Genomic DNA, 13,846 nt, shown 5'->3' on the forward strand with positions numbered 1-13,846 from the left:
AGGTCATTACAGTGGGGGTCGGAAAACAGATTAAGTGGATAAAATCTTCCTATAGCGGCAATATTGATAACAATCCAAGCATGATAAAGGCTTGTATGTTCCAATTATAAAATATATGTTCTGAGTTACCCTGCGGATTATGCCTACCGTTGTGTGGGTATGCAAATGAGATGTGTGATAATAAGACCAGCATGGCATGCACATCAAAGAGTGTGAATGTGTGTGAGTGAAAGTGAGTGAAAGTGTTTGCAATAAATGTAATTATTTCAGAACGTGGAGAAGCAGCGTTTAGTTTTTATCTGGAATAAGCTCCCAGAAAACTGCAGTTCTGCTGCAATTCTTAGTTCTTTTAAATCGAAGCACTGCCATTGAGAGTTTCACAAATGATGCATTATAATTTTATTTTCATGGTATTCAAATGTCATTTTCTATAGTTTTTTGTTAAGCTCTGTGCAACATATTTTTACTGCATTTTTACTTAATTCAAATGTCCCTTTTCCATTGTTTTCTGGAAAGCACATTGAAACGTGCTATACAAATTAACTTGCCTTCCCTTGCCATTGCTTATTGAGCACTGTGTCACCAGCCACTTCTTTTCATCTGACAGCAGGCAGTTTCACTGGGAGACTACAAAAGTTCATGCTATCTACCCTAGATACTATCCTGTCTCTGGACGCCTTGGATCAACCAGTAGGAGTTTGCGGCTGTCAAATGTGTTTGCTGAAGATCCCAGCCAAGCTCTGCAGGCCCCACTGCCAGGTATTGAACCCCGGTCTCCGTGGTGGAGCATGAGTGATTCACCTCTACACTACCGACTGTACCTAGACGGCCAGGTCAACTAACTAAAAGACAGAGCCAGAGAAAGAGACAAAGTTAGTGTGTGTATGTATGCGTGTGTGTGTGTGTGTGTGTGTGTGTGTGTGTGTGTGTGTGTGTGTGTGTGTGTGTGTCATAGACTAAAAAATATGGACAAAGCGTTAGTGTGTGTATGTATGCGTGTGTGTGTGTGTGTGTGTGTGTGTGTGTGTGTGTGTGTGTGTGTGTGTGTGTCATAGACTGTAAAAAATATGGACAAAGCGTTCCCCGGGTCTAACATGAACGTAAAATGAAGCCTGTCAGTCCTTGCAATGGAAGTCGCCATCTTTCTAGATCCGTTTTGGTCCAGCTGGCTATTGGCTGGCCCAGACAACGAGGCGGGACTTCCCCCCTTCTTCTCCGTTGGTTTTTATTTTGACTCGAGTGGGAGGGGAATCCCTATCATAGACTGTAACGGTAGCCACGCCCCTCAGAACATATGCGACTTTATGGTCATTTTTTAAATTAATGGGACCATCATTTTCCAAAAACAACATTATGACATTAGAAATGAGACTTTAAACTAGTGACTGGAAGAAGAAACTATTCATGACCATGTTTATTAAGTTAATACAGTCTAGGTGAAGTTGGGCCAAAATACATGGACTTCTATGGGGCTATGGGTTTTTCTGGGTCCAATGACAGCGCCACAAGTACAACAGGCCATTATATGAACTTTCATTTCCTTAGTGGATCACAAAATATCTGTCTGACTGCCCCCCTGGTGTGTGTATATATATATATATATACACAGTACACACACATACTCTCATACATAATCTCATATATATATATATATATATATATATATATATATATATATATATATATATATATATATATATATAAGGTGTGCGTATACTGTACAGTAGGCATGCACATGAGCACAGCATATGAACATAGTGTGTATGGTCAATATGATAGATAGGACATGTGTGTGTGTGTGTGTGTGTGTGTGTGTGTGTGTGTGTGTGTGTGTGCGCGCGTACATGCGTGCACGTGTGTGTGTGTGTGTGTGTGTGTGTAGGGGGTATCTAAGTGTTCTGTATCAGTGAGCTGGAGGCTAGCTCTGCTTATCTGCCTGTGCACACTGCATCTCAGTGCTAAGCATGTCTGATACATGCTGCTTCAGCCAAGTGGCACTAATTTACATTAAAAGCTTCATTAATTCTGTCATAATACAGCGCAATCAGAGGACTTAATTATCCCTTTGGTGAGAGAGCCTGTGTGTGTGTGTGTGTGTGTGTGTGTGTGCGCGTGCGAGTGCAGAAAATAATAAAGAATATCTGTGTTTTAAATATAATGTGCATGTGTGGGGGTGTCTGTGTGTGAGAATGTAGCAACCTATTTTCTGGACAATGTAACTGAACATGTAGCGTGTGGGAGAGAGTCACAGGAAAGCACAGTGAGTTTGACTGATGTGTGCATGTGTGTGTGTGTGTGTGTGTGTGTGTGTGTGTGTGTGTGTGTGTGTTTGAGAGAGAGACAGACAGACAGACAGACAGACAGACAGACAGACAGACAGACAGACAGACAGACAGACAGACAGACAGACAAGACAATCGAACAAGAGCCAGGTTTCCGTCACTCTGAGTCAAGATGAAATTGTGGCCTCCACAAGGGTTATCCTATATTATAATAAATATTAAATAATATATTATTTTCTCCATTGTGTCACTGACAGCTTGCAAATGAAAACGAATTAAGCATTTTTCAGTAGCTTGCGTAAAACACTGTAACGTAAAATCAAAGACAATTCTAATAGAGTCCGAGTGGAAATGGGTTGGATATCAAACGGTACACTGATTTAGCAGACTATTATGTTAAACAGGATACAAAGCAAAACGGCTATTCTATAAGCTGACCTCCGCTCTCAGAAATGCCCATTCGTGAGGACTTGGGTGTAATCTAATCCCACTGCTGTAGACTCCATCATTGTGCTCTGGCTGAGCTGAGCCATTCACAATGACGCGCCAGTCCTCAGGTTGCAGCCCCTTAACATTGTTCATATTGCGTTCTAAAGGCATGCCGGCATTAGAACGAATGCTTTAAAATGGAGACGATAACATCCCCAGACTCATTCCACTTTTATTAAATTGGTGTAATCTAATAGAGAGAAGGCAGTGTTAGCTCACTTGGCGGAGGCCCTGGGCTCAGAGCCAGGCCTCTAACGTGCTGAGCAGTCAAGGTTCACAATTATACGCCTCCGAGTGAAAATATCAAACGTCTAATTTGTAGTCGGAAACAATGCTGTGTTTAATAATATCTCATTTACTGCCAAGGATGACAAGGACTGCACCATCTTGTGTAAAAACACCAGAGTTACAGTCTTGAAGGAAACGGAAATACAGACAAATTTACACCCTGATCCGGCCCCAGTCATTTGGAAACGCGGAAATGGCTATTTGTCCGTTGTTTATTTGCCGATGTGTTTTGCCGCAAGGCACACTGTTTTCAAACGACTCTAATTCGGGAACACCATGTCCAAATGGATATTTATTTTCCCATGAACACAGCGCATGTCGGCGATCGACCAGGGGAGCGAAACACGGAAAGAAAGTGAAAGAAGACTCAACTATCTCAAAATTCTGACGCAAAGGCTGCTGAAGGAGCGCTAAAACTGTGAAACGCACTGGTAGTGAAGCATCAATTTCCCACGCTGCACTGATGACCCTCGACATCGGGTCACACCAGGGATCCCAATGGAACTTTACAGATCTGTAACTCTCGCAGTTGAATTAACACTGAGGAGGATTTTACAGTGTAGATTGGGGTTCCAGAGAGTAAACTGTATAAAATGTGGGTCTGTGCCCGGATGAAAATCGGGGGGTCCTAGAAATAAAAACTAGTAGGGCCACTACGGCAGCCAATGAGAAAGATAGCTTGCTAGTACAGAAAGGCAAAGTGATCGATCATAAACCAGCTCAGCTGTTACACAGCAGCTGGTAAAAAGGTTGAGGACCACTGTGCTAATGACTCATGTGTAAGTGATGAGACCCGTTGAGCCCAAGGGGCTCAATCCTCTAAAACAGGATTGAGTATTTGATAAGCGTGATACTGTAAGCAGGTCACCTCCCAGCTTGGCTTCGCTGGGGACAGGAGGTGGTGTATTTTTAAGTCTGTGGTCTGGCGATGTGATGAGGGAAATAGCCTGCGTTCATTAGCTACATTAAGCGACACAGAGCAACTAAAAATGGCCATCCCAAACATGGCACTCGTTCCATGAATACCGTCAGCAGAGGACTCCTTATGACACACTTTCACCTTGGTTTACGTCAGCTATCATTTCATCATTTCCAAAGGGGCTCTGCCATCTATGGATTGTCATCATACCGCTGGCTCATGTTAGATGGTCTATTTGCGTTCTGTCCCTGAAAATGTGACTTAACTAAGGCCCCGCCTACCCCCCTCCAAATGTTCTTTCTACACTCTTGTTTCTACCCATTTCGTGTCTCTGTTATCATGTCCTGCCATTTTTCTTCCAGGATATATATATATTCACTGGGATGACCAGAATGCTGGCAGGGCGCACAGTGACTCTTTCATTGTTGCTTGGTCTGTCTGGGCTTATTAGAGGTGCTATGATCATTTGGACACCGAATGGTGATCGGAAGATAATCACTCCAATGAATCTGTTATTGGCAATTTACCCGATCTGGAGAAACTGATATTTTATACCATTTACTTATGTAAGTGGTATAAATGTAAATCAGTTAAATAGTATAATATGGATTTGCATCAGGCCTAAACTTTCTCCCCCTCAGAAAAAAGAACAGTTTTCCATCCATCCATCCATCTTCAATTGCTTATCCGTAGTTGGGTCGCCTGAGTGCTCCAGACTTCCCTCTCCAGAGCAACATTAGTGACTTCCTCCTGGGGGATCTCTGAGTCTGAGTCGATGTGTTTCCTCCAACTGCGCCTTAGTCTGCCCCAGGGTCTCCTCCCAGTGGGATGTGCCTCTGGGACCTCTCTAGGGAGACGCCCGAGAGGCATCCTAACCAGATGCCAGAACCACCTAAGCTGGCTCCTTTCCAGGCAAAGAAGCAGCAACTCTACTCCGAGTCTCTCTCGCGTGACTGAACTACTCACCCTATCTCTAACGGAGATGACACCCACGCATCGAATAAAACTAATTTCGGCAGCTTGTATTCGCAACCTTATAGTTTCGGTCATGACCCACACTTCATGATCATAGGTGAGAGTAGGAACGAAGATTGCTTGGTAGACAGAGAATTTTGCCTTCTGGCTCAGCTCTCTTTTCGTCACAACAGTGCAGTAAAGCGACTGCAATACCGCCCCTGCTGCTCTGTCTCCTTCCTCCCCTCACTCAAAACAAAACAAAACCCTGACATACTTAAACTCCTTCACCTGGGGTAATGTCTCATTCCCTACCTGGACTGCACAATCCATCGGTTTCCTGCTGAGAACCGTGGCCTCAGATTTGGAGATGCTGACCCTCATCCCAGCCACTGTACACTCGACTGCGAACCGGTCCAGTGAGAGCTGAACAGGAACAGTTTTGACGTGGGTTTTGACATATAATAATTTTGGAAAATTTTCAAATTTTCGATCGGTATCAGCTGATCGTGAGAAAAACAATCAGTGATTGATTGGGATCGGGCCAAAAAACCTGATCGGAGCACCTCTAGTTTACATTTGGCATTAGACAGGCCACTCATCATTCTACCCCTCCTATTCTCCTGTTTTTCTTGCCCTGGCATTTTTTCCCCATTACATTCATGTAATGTATATGATAATTTACTGTTTTATGTGATTGATTGATTGATTATGAACAGTTTGCAAAAAGCACAATTTATAATAAAAAAAAATGCTAATAACCCAATAAGCCCATGGCTTGTTTCCATTGAGGTAAATTGCTTCCTTTCCAGCTTAGTTGACATTGAAAATAAGGGTCTTTCAAATTAAAAACCTTTCGATGGAACACCTTAAAAAATTGTCGAGCAACAAAAACGTTGAGCAAAGAAGTATAAATTGACAGATAACAGAAACAGCGAGAGTAAATATGATTTATCGATGTTTGAATTAAATGTGACGCATAATATTTCATGTTTTGTGTTAAGCATTTATCTTGTGAAATGTTGTGTATGAGTCATTGCACTGAGTATGCACATTGTTATTGAGTATTTCTTGAGAGGGATGATTCATTTGTCTTTACTGTACCATACCAGAAAGCAATACCTGAGCAGTGAAGTGGACAATATGTTGCTTAGCAGCATTTAACAACACAAATGATGGTAATATAAAATCTAAACCCTAGAAATTAAGTGCTGACCTTTTAAAAATACATGAAATGCTTCTTGCTTTTCTTCTCACCAATACTAGATGAGAATTGCATCACCCTAGTCTAGTGCACACTTCACTATGCACTGTTGTTGAATGTGATAGTGTTGAACTACAACATCTGAAGTGTTTTTTTGATATCACCAGTGAAGTCAGAGAGATGCAGGAGGGCTGAGACACAAGCACATGACTGCTGATAGAAAATCACACCCGTGTGAAGTGAGTGGCACAAATCCGTGTGGGGGTCCCCGGGGGGTCCCCATAAGTCCCAGACCCCCAGGAACGCGCCCAGGGGGCCAGGCAGATTCCGGCGAGCCGTCACATGTCCGAAACGGTTGAGAAATGACCGAGTTACCGTGTGGGGGTCCCTCTACTGTACTGTACTGTCACTGTACTGTAACATCCGAAATCATCATATATACAGTTAATATGTGCGTGTGTGTGTGTTTGTGTTTGTGTGTGTGTGTGTGTGTGTTAGGTTGCACACAGGTGGTGAAAAACAACTATGCTGTTAGACCCACCCAGGCAGGCACCCAGCCAGGCAGGCAGGCCGCCACACACATAGCTCCGTAAGGGAGTGGTTGCACCACTCAAAAACAGCCGCTGCCAAACTGAGACGAAGAAGATGACCACTGCTGGGTGTGAATGTTAGGGTTTTGTTAGACAGGCGTGTGGGGTTGAGGAGGGCACAGGTGGGGTGGTGGTGGGGATATTAAATCCACTCCTCCACCCCTAAAGTGTTCACCAGCAGCCACACACCCGCAAGGAGATAAATGTCTAGAAAAGATTATTTCAAGAAAACATGTTGTTGAGCTAACCTTGGGGCTGGCACCTTATCCCGACTACCCTGTGCGTTAAGGCGTAGAGAGCTGCAAAAAAACAACAACAACAACAAAACAAATAGCCAAACAAAAGACTTGCAGGTGAATTCTGTTTTAGTCTTTGAGAGGAAAAACAATCCATTATGCGAGTTAGGAGAACAGGCACTGCTCACGTTTGACAAAGCAGAAACACCATGAATCTGGAGTCACACATTCCATGGAGCACAAACACTGAATAATAATGTTACTCCCCACTGTGTAGTTGAGTTAGTGTGGTTCACATCGTGGCTGACTATTAGGGCTGCACCATGGTAGCTACAGGCAAGTGATGGTCCTTGTAATTTGACTAGAGTCACCAGACCAGGTTATTTTGACTATCAATTATAACGTTTGGGGTTGTTCATTTGGAGAATAAAACGTTTTCACCTCACATTACTTTTTTGAGACTATTTTCAACTACCGAAGGTATTCCAAATGAAATGACATTTCAAAAATGTTATACAATTATAGATTGTGGAAAGCAGCCTTGAGGCATGTGGCAAATGAGTAATTGTGCATCCACAGTCTCCAGGGACACTTAATTGTTTCATGGAGATTAAAAGCATATTTATCAACTGTTTTGGGAACCCTTGATACTGTACTACCACACCGCGACAGAGGAGATTTATTAAGCTCATTTCTAATTCCACCCACTGTTTGGGAACATGAAAACTCTTACACCACCCATATCCCAAAGAGTTCACAATGGTACTCCTCTCAGTGTGAAAATAATTAACACCACATCTTGACTAGGAACCCATTTCCTTTTGAATATGCAACAGATTTCCATTGGCCTTTACATCATCGCTGCAGCAGTGAGAGCACCTTTCAGTCCTGGAATACTAATAAGCATTCTGTTCATTTACAATAGAACATGAGATGTTCCAGGCCAGATGAAATAATGGGTGCATTTACTCCCTCCCGTATCCCCTCTGATCTTCAGTAGTAACCTTACTTATTGCTATTCATAGATGGAAAACACACAAGCAGATGGGCTTTTACACATGACTGAACATGAAAGAAAATAGAACAGAGGAGAAAAAGAACACAGCAGGGTACCAGAAGAAAATGAATTTATAAAAGAAAAAAGAAGATACTTTGAGGTAACTTTATTTCGTCCATCACTCATTCTAAAGCTCCTGCTACCAATTTAAAAGTCTTGGCTCAAAGTGGCCAGTGATGGCGTGATTGTTAAGATCCCTCACATCTGGACCCTTATGCCCCCATGCTGACCTCAGATTAAATCCTGAAAGATGGCTTTTCCTCTCTGTGACTACCGTCCACCTCAACCAAGACAAGACCTCAAAAGGGAGTGTGCTGTCCACTCAATTAGTGGTGGAAAGTACATGTACTCAAATACTGCATGTACTTAAGTACAATTTCGAGGTATTTTTTACTTCCAATTTTAAATACTTTACGTCCATTCCAATACATCTCATATATTGTACTTTTACCTTATTTGAAAACTTTACAGTACTAGTTAATTATTATTACAAAACATACAGTACATTAACCACTTCAGCCCTATAAAAGCTCACAACGTGTCACATCGCAAAACGTGAGATTGTGGATCTGCTATTTTTTTAACTTGAAATGGGACACAGCATAATGAGTACTTTTATTTTTGGTACTTGAAGTATATTTTGATACCAATACTTGTGCACGTTTACTCAAATAGATTTTAAATACCGGACTTTTACTTGTAACAGATTATTTCTACATTGTGGTATTGATACTATTACTTAAGTAAAACAATATATTGTAGCCTACTGTACGTCTTCCATCACGGCACTCAATTCATGAGGAGTTCATTAAACTGTCTCTGAATACCAATTAATTTTTCTAAACGAGTTGAATCTACAACAAAGCAACTATGATACAGAAGAAAGAGATGCTTGACTGCCTTTTGTATTTTTGTCTCTACGGCGCTAAATAATTGCTCAACAATCTTTTTCCTTTCTTATTTGTTTTAATGCCCCAATGTAGACAATTATTGTTCCAATTATTGTTCCTGTTGAGCACAGCTTATTGATTCAAACTGTATTGTCCAGGAGACCAGGAATGTACTGGCAGTGGTCGCCAGATTGAAAAAGACAAGAGATATTTGTATGAAAATGTAAATTGCTCCATTTGAACCATGTTATAGAAAACTGGCACTGCATATGAAATGTGTGGTATTTCATTTTGTGTTCTTATTTAATAGAGGGGACAATGTTTCAAATGGAGACAGACTGTCAGAATATTAACTCCACAGTCACCATATACAGTAATTTGGCCTCCAGCATAATGGGATCCAAAGCATAATTATATATTAAACATGTGCTCACTCTGCTCCTTACACAGAAACAAAGTGTAAATTGTGAGAGTGAGAGGGATAGAAACAGAGGCCAGAGCAATACAAAGAGTGAAAGAGGCTGTAAGCACAATGGGGAGGAGAAGGGTGAGAGTTTCAGGGGAGGAGAAAGAGTGTGAGCAAGGATTTGATAGAAAAAGAGAGCCAATGTAGCAGAGCGATAAAGAGCTTGAGAATGCAAAAGAGCAATAGGAGAAGACATGGAGAAACAGTGAATAGGATGCAAATAGCTTACAGATATGCTAGCCTTAAAGGATTACTGTACATCCCCTCATGTCCTCACTGCACTACAAAATCCTGAAAACAGGTACAGTTTTACACTCTGAGGGTTAAATTGACACTTGGGATAAACAAACATTTTTCATTCCACTTGGCAAAAGGAATGATTGTGATGGCAGCTGCTTGGAGTAAGTAGCTTGGAGTATGATTTAGCCCGCTGTATGATGTGTCACCGTTGTATAAACGGAGCTTAGTTTGCCATCAATTCACACACTGCTCTGGAGGTCTATCTCTGTCTCTTTCATTGTTTATCTTCCTTGTTCACTTGTCTCCTGCTTGCTGCTAAAGAGCCAGGCAGTTCTCCTCTGAAATCATGTGTTCCCTTCGCAATGCTTCCATCCTCCTCCCCGCACGTCTCTGACTTTCACACTGACAGTTTCTAATGTTTTCTTCTTCTCATGCTGTCAGTGTCTCCCACACAAAGCCACGTGAAGAGACCACTCCACAGGTTTCTCTACGTCAGTGGCTCTCAAACTGTCAAGGACCTCTAAATTAATATGCATTTGGCTGCGGATTGCTATTTGAAATAGTTTTTTGTCCACAACGCGTGATTGATGCATCGTGAGCTTGTAGATACAGTATGTCATTTTCAAATAGCCAATGTATATAGGGTTAAAGTTGTTAAACTTATGTTGATGCTACAGTACATCAACTGTCCGAGTGCACGCACACGCACGCGCACGCACACGCACACGCGCGCACACACACACACACACACACACACACACACACACACACACACTCATGTTCCTCTACATCAGCACCTCTAAGCAACTCTCTCACACCACACACCATTATTTCCGTCTTTCCCAGGTCTGGAAGCTTAAAAAAAAAGCAAGGGCACTCCATGAAGCTGCTCATTCTTTGAGAGCAGTCACCCAAACCGATCACTAGAGCAGCCTCAACCTGATAGCCCCAATCTAATCTCTAATCTCACTGCCATACCAATCTGAAATCCATGATGACTGACACACTCACACACACTCTCTCTCTCTCACACACACACCCACACACACACACACACACACACACACACACACACACACACACACACACACACACCACAAAACGACTTGACTCTGAGGTTTAAATCAGTGCCTCAGCAGCCTGATGGAATACAGATTCAAGCTCTATTGACTGCATTTGAGCAGCACACTGCAAGATCCTGAGTTTTCGTTTAACTGAAAGTGCAAACGTGAACCCTTAAGGGTCTTTTCGGTGTTAAATTAACACCCACAGGGCATTTGGTGGCATTAAGGGAAACCCTAAGTCAGTCAGCGATTTGAAATTGCAGAAACTTCTTGAAAGAGGTGCAGCTCCTTGAGTAAAAAGTACTTTGGACCAGTGGGGTTGTTAGGAGTTCAAAGCTAGCTCCCCTTCTAGAACGTGCTAGATAACCATGGAATGTGTGGGACTCCAGAACAAAACAAAGAGGAGATGTGTGCACACACTGATGTTCGGTCAACACTGGAAGGTCCATGCATTTAAAAGCACCTACAGTAGAAGCACCAATATGACTTCATTGAAAGTGACTTGATTTAATGAAATTCAGCTTCACGTACGATAGTCTCTCCACAAAATGTTCATCATCACAACGCAAGTGCATTGATTTTCTTTTAAACACGTCTTGTCTAAGATGACATGCTGCATGCGATATACAGCATCAGCACAGTGGCACATAGCCTGGTGAGCAGTTTGAGCACGTACCACATACACTGTAAAATCCTGAGTATCACTTTCACATCAATATCTCATCAACTCTGATAGTAAAAAGGACCATTTTGGGCCCCATTTTTATACTCTCAGACTTAAATTGATTTTGCAGTGTAGATCCCATGTCATTTCCCCTCTTTCCTACCATTCTTCACTGGAGTATCATGAGTATGCATTAAAGCAGTAATGCAGACAATAGTCTGCAGAGGCATCCAATCATGGGAAACTGCCGCCTTCCCTCTTGTTTGATGACAGATCGAAACCACCTGGTGTTTTGGTTAGAATGGACACCTGCATATACACTGGGCCATCATAGCATACAACCGAGCCAACAAAGCCTTAAAAAAGGAAAGAAAAACTAGCTCATGGCCAGCATGTTGTGACTATTTTTGACAATCCAGAAAAGCCCTTGTATTATGTAATTAAAATATCCCACCTAATCAGTGCTGTTCACTGATTCACTGACAATAGAGTATAGTCTAATCTCCTCCTCATTTCCCCATCTAGTCTCATCTCAGTTTGGCCACTTAAAGAGTTTCCTGGGTACAGGCAGCTGGCAGGCAGTGATAACTGGGGATGTATTGGCTATTGTTCCTGCCAGAGCTGCTGCTGAGGCCGTCCGCATGTTCACACATCCTGGTACGACCAAAGTGTTTGTGCAAAACACATTGATGAGTTTCTCTCTCTCATAGTGTAGCTCAGGTGTCACTCCACACTCATTATATCTCAGTGAGAGTGGATGCATGGCCTCCCTTGAACTGCTCTCACAGAGCCAGTATCATAAACGTTACGTACGGTACTGTAAGTATCGCATTATCTTATTACTAATTGAAATGACAGAAGTGCAGGCGACCCGACAGCCCAGTGGTTATAGGGCACGTAGCATATAGACTCTTAATTCCTCACAGCAAATACCAACAGCAAGTTTGATTCCCGGACCGACCAACCTTTTGCCGCATGCCACTCCCCTATTCTCTCTCTTTGGTTTCCTGTCTCTAAGCTGTGAAATAAAAATGGCAGGAATAAATGCTGGTGTGAGCTGAATAGACTGGTACACCAGTGCCATGCACATTATTGAACGCATGTAGTAAAACATGTCAAATTGTTCAATCAACACTATGATTTTTACTGCATAGATAACGATTAATGAAGCATATTAAAACATCTGAGATAAATACTGATCTTGTTCTCAAGGTCACCATTATAATAAAGGATCTGACCCTCACAGTCTTTGCTATTGGCAGCTTCTGGCGGTGTGTGCAACAGCAACCAGCAGCATAAGTCTACATTTCCAGTTGGATGAGTCAATGCAAGAAATGACAGGGATCCACATGAGCTTTCCACAAAGAAGGGAAAACAGTGCTAAACAAAAATGATCAGTCTGATATGGTGCAGATACAGTAAAGGTACCGTATAACCCATGGGTTATACAGTAAAGGTACTGTATAACCCATGGCAAGGACTCCCAAGTAGTCATAGACTTTGATTGCTATACCTGTGGTACTATAACCTACCATTGGACCAAACAAACAGTGTGTGACACAGTCCGCACAAAATAAAGTCAATGTTCAAAACAATCTGTTAAAAAACAAACTCATGAAAAAGAAAAATTAGCATGATGAGATGAGTTCAGATGAATAAAATTATACATTTAGTTCAAACTAGCCAGGGAGCCAGCCATCCAAAATTTGAGAGGACCTGTAATGTCATGACATTATTTGTGTTTTTTCATGGTCCACACCATGATAGGTCTGCTCTGCCGGAAATATCGCGAAAAAAAGTTATGGTTTTTGTATACCCCACCATAGATATAAATAATAATATATAAATGTCATCATACTTTAAGTACCGGTAGCATGTTTGTGATGTCAAACTAGGGGGTTTTCATGATTCTGAATCCATTCCAAGCATTAGTTTTGCACGAAAAACACTCCGGTCATATCAACTTGCCCAAATGTGCCCGAATGTGCTGACCTCATCACATTTGTGACGACGGCTATCACTATTTTTAGGCCAAGGAGTGTTTTTCGTGCAAAACTAATGCTTGGAATGGATTCAGAATCATGAAAACCTCCTAGTTTGACAAGTCACATGCTACTTAAAGTATGATGACATTTTGCCTTATATTGGTGTGCGATGTTTCCGGCAGAGCAGACCTCTCATTCTGTGGACCTTAATGACCAAGTGAATAGAAAAAACACAAATAAAAAGTGTGTCATGACATCACAGGTTAATCCTTAACCATTGAGCTTTTTGGCCTAAGGCTCCCCGGCTAAACACAACAGCAGTTATTTGCATGACTAGGTGAGTATGGAACTAACCTCAAAACAACAAATGACGGGGTTCAGTTTTGAGAGTCACAATTGCTAATGAGGGGATTATAAAGCAATGTTATTCATATTAATATTATTAATATTATTATTATAAGTTATCAGCACATGGTGTCTGAATGGGGGAATGGTTGGATGGAGCCAGCATGCAATGT

The 13,846-nt window shown here is 41.9% G+C and overlaps 1 protein-coding gene across 5 annotated transcripts in view; it reads right to left on the reverse strand.

The window, feature by feature from the left end:
* The window catches only part of npnta (nephronectin a), a 73,703-nt gene that overhangs the window by 47,276 nt on the left and 12,581 nt on the right, over positions 1-13,846 (reverse strand). For 3 of the 5 annotated variants that reach the window (XM_080760056.1, XM_080760054.1, XM_080760052.1), the window contains exon 3: positions 6,975-7,025. The exons of the other annotated variants lie outside the window; for them this stretch is intronic. In XM_080760056.1, the coding sequence (XP_080616182.1) occupies positions 6,975-7,025 (51 nt within the window). The remainder of the gene's footprint in view (positions 1-6,974; positions 7,026-13,846) is intronic. 5 annotated transcript variants of the gene reach the window in all.

This window comes from Protomyctophum bolini, assembly GCF_963924005.1.
Source record: "Protomyctophum bolini genome assembly, chromosome: 3".
Taxonomy (NCBI): Eukaryota; Metazoa; Chordata; class Actinopteri; order Myctophiformes; family Myctophidae; genus Protomyctophum; species Protomyctophum bolini.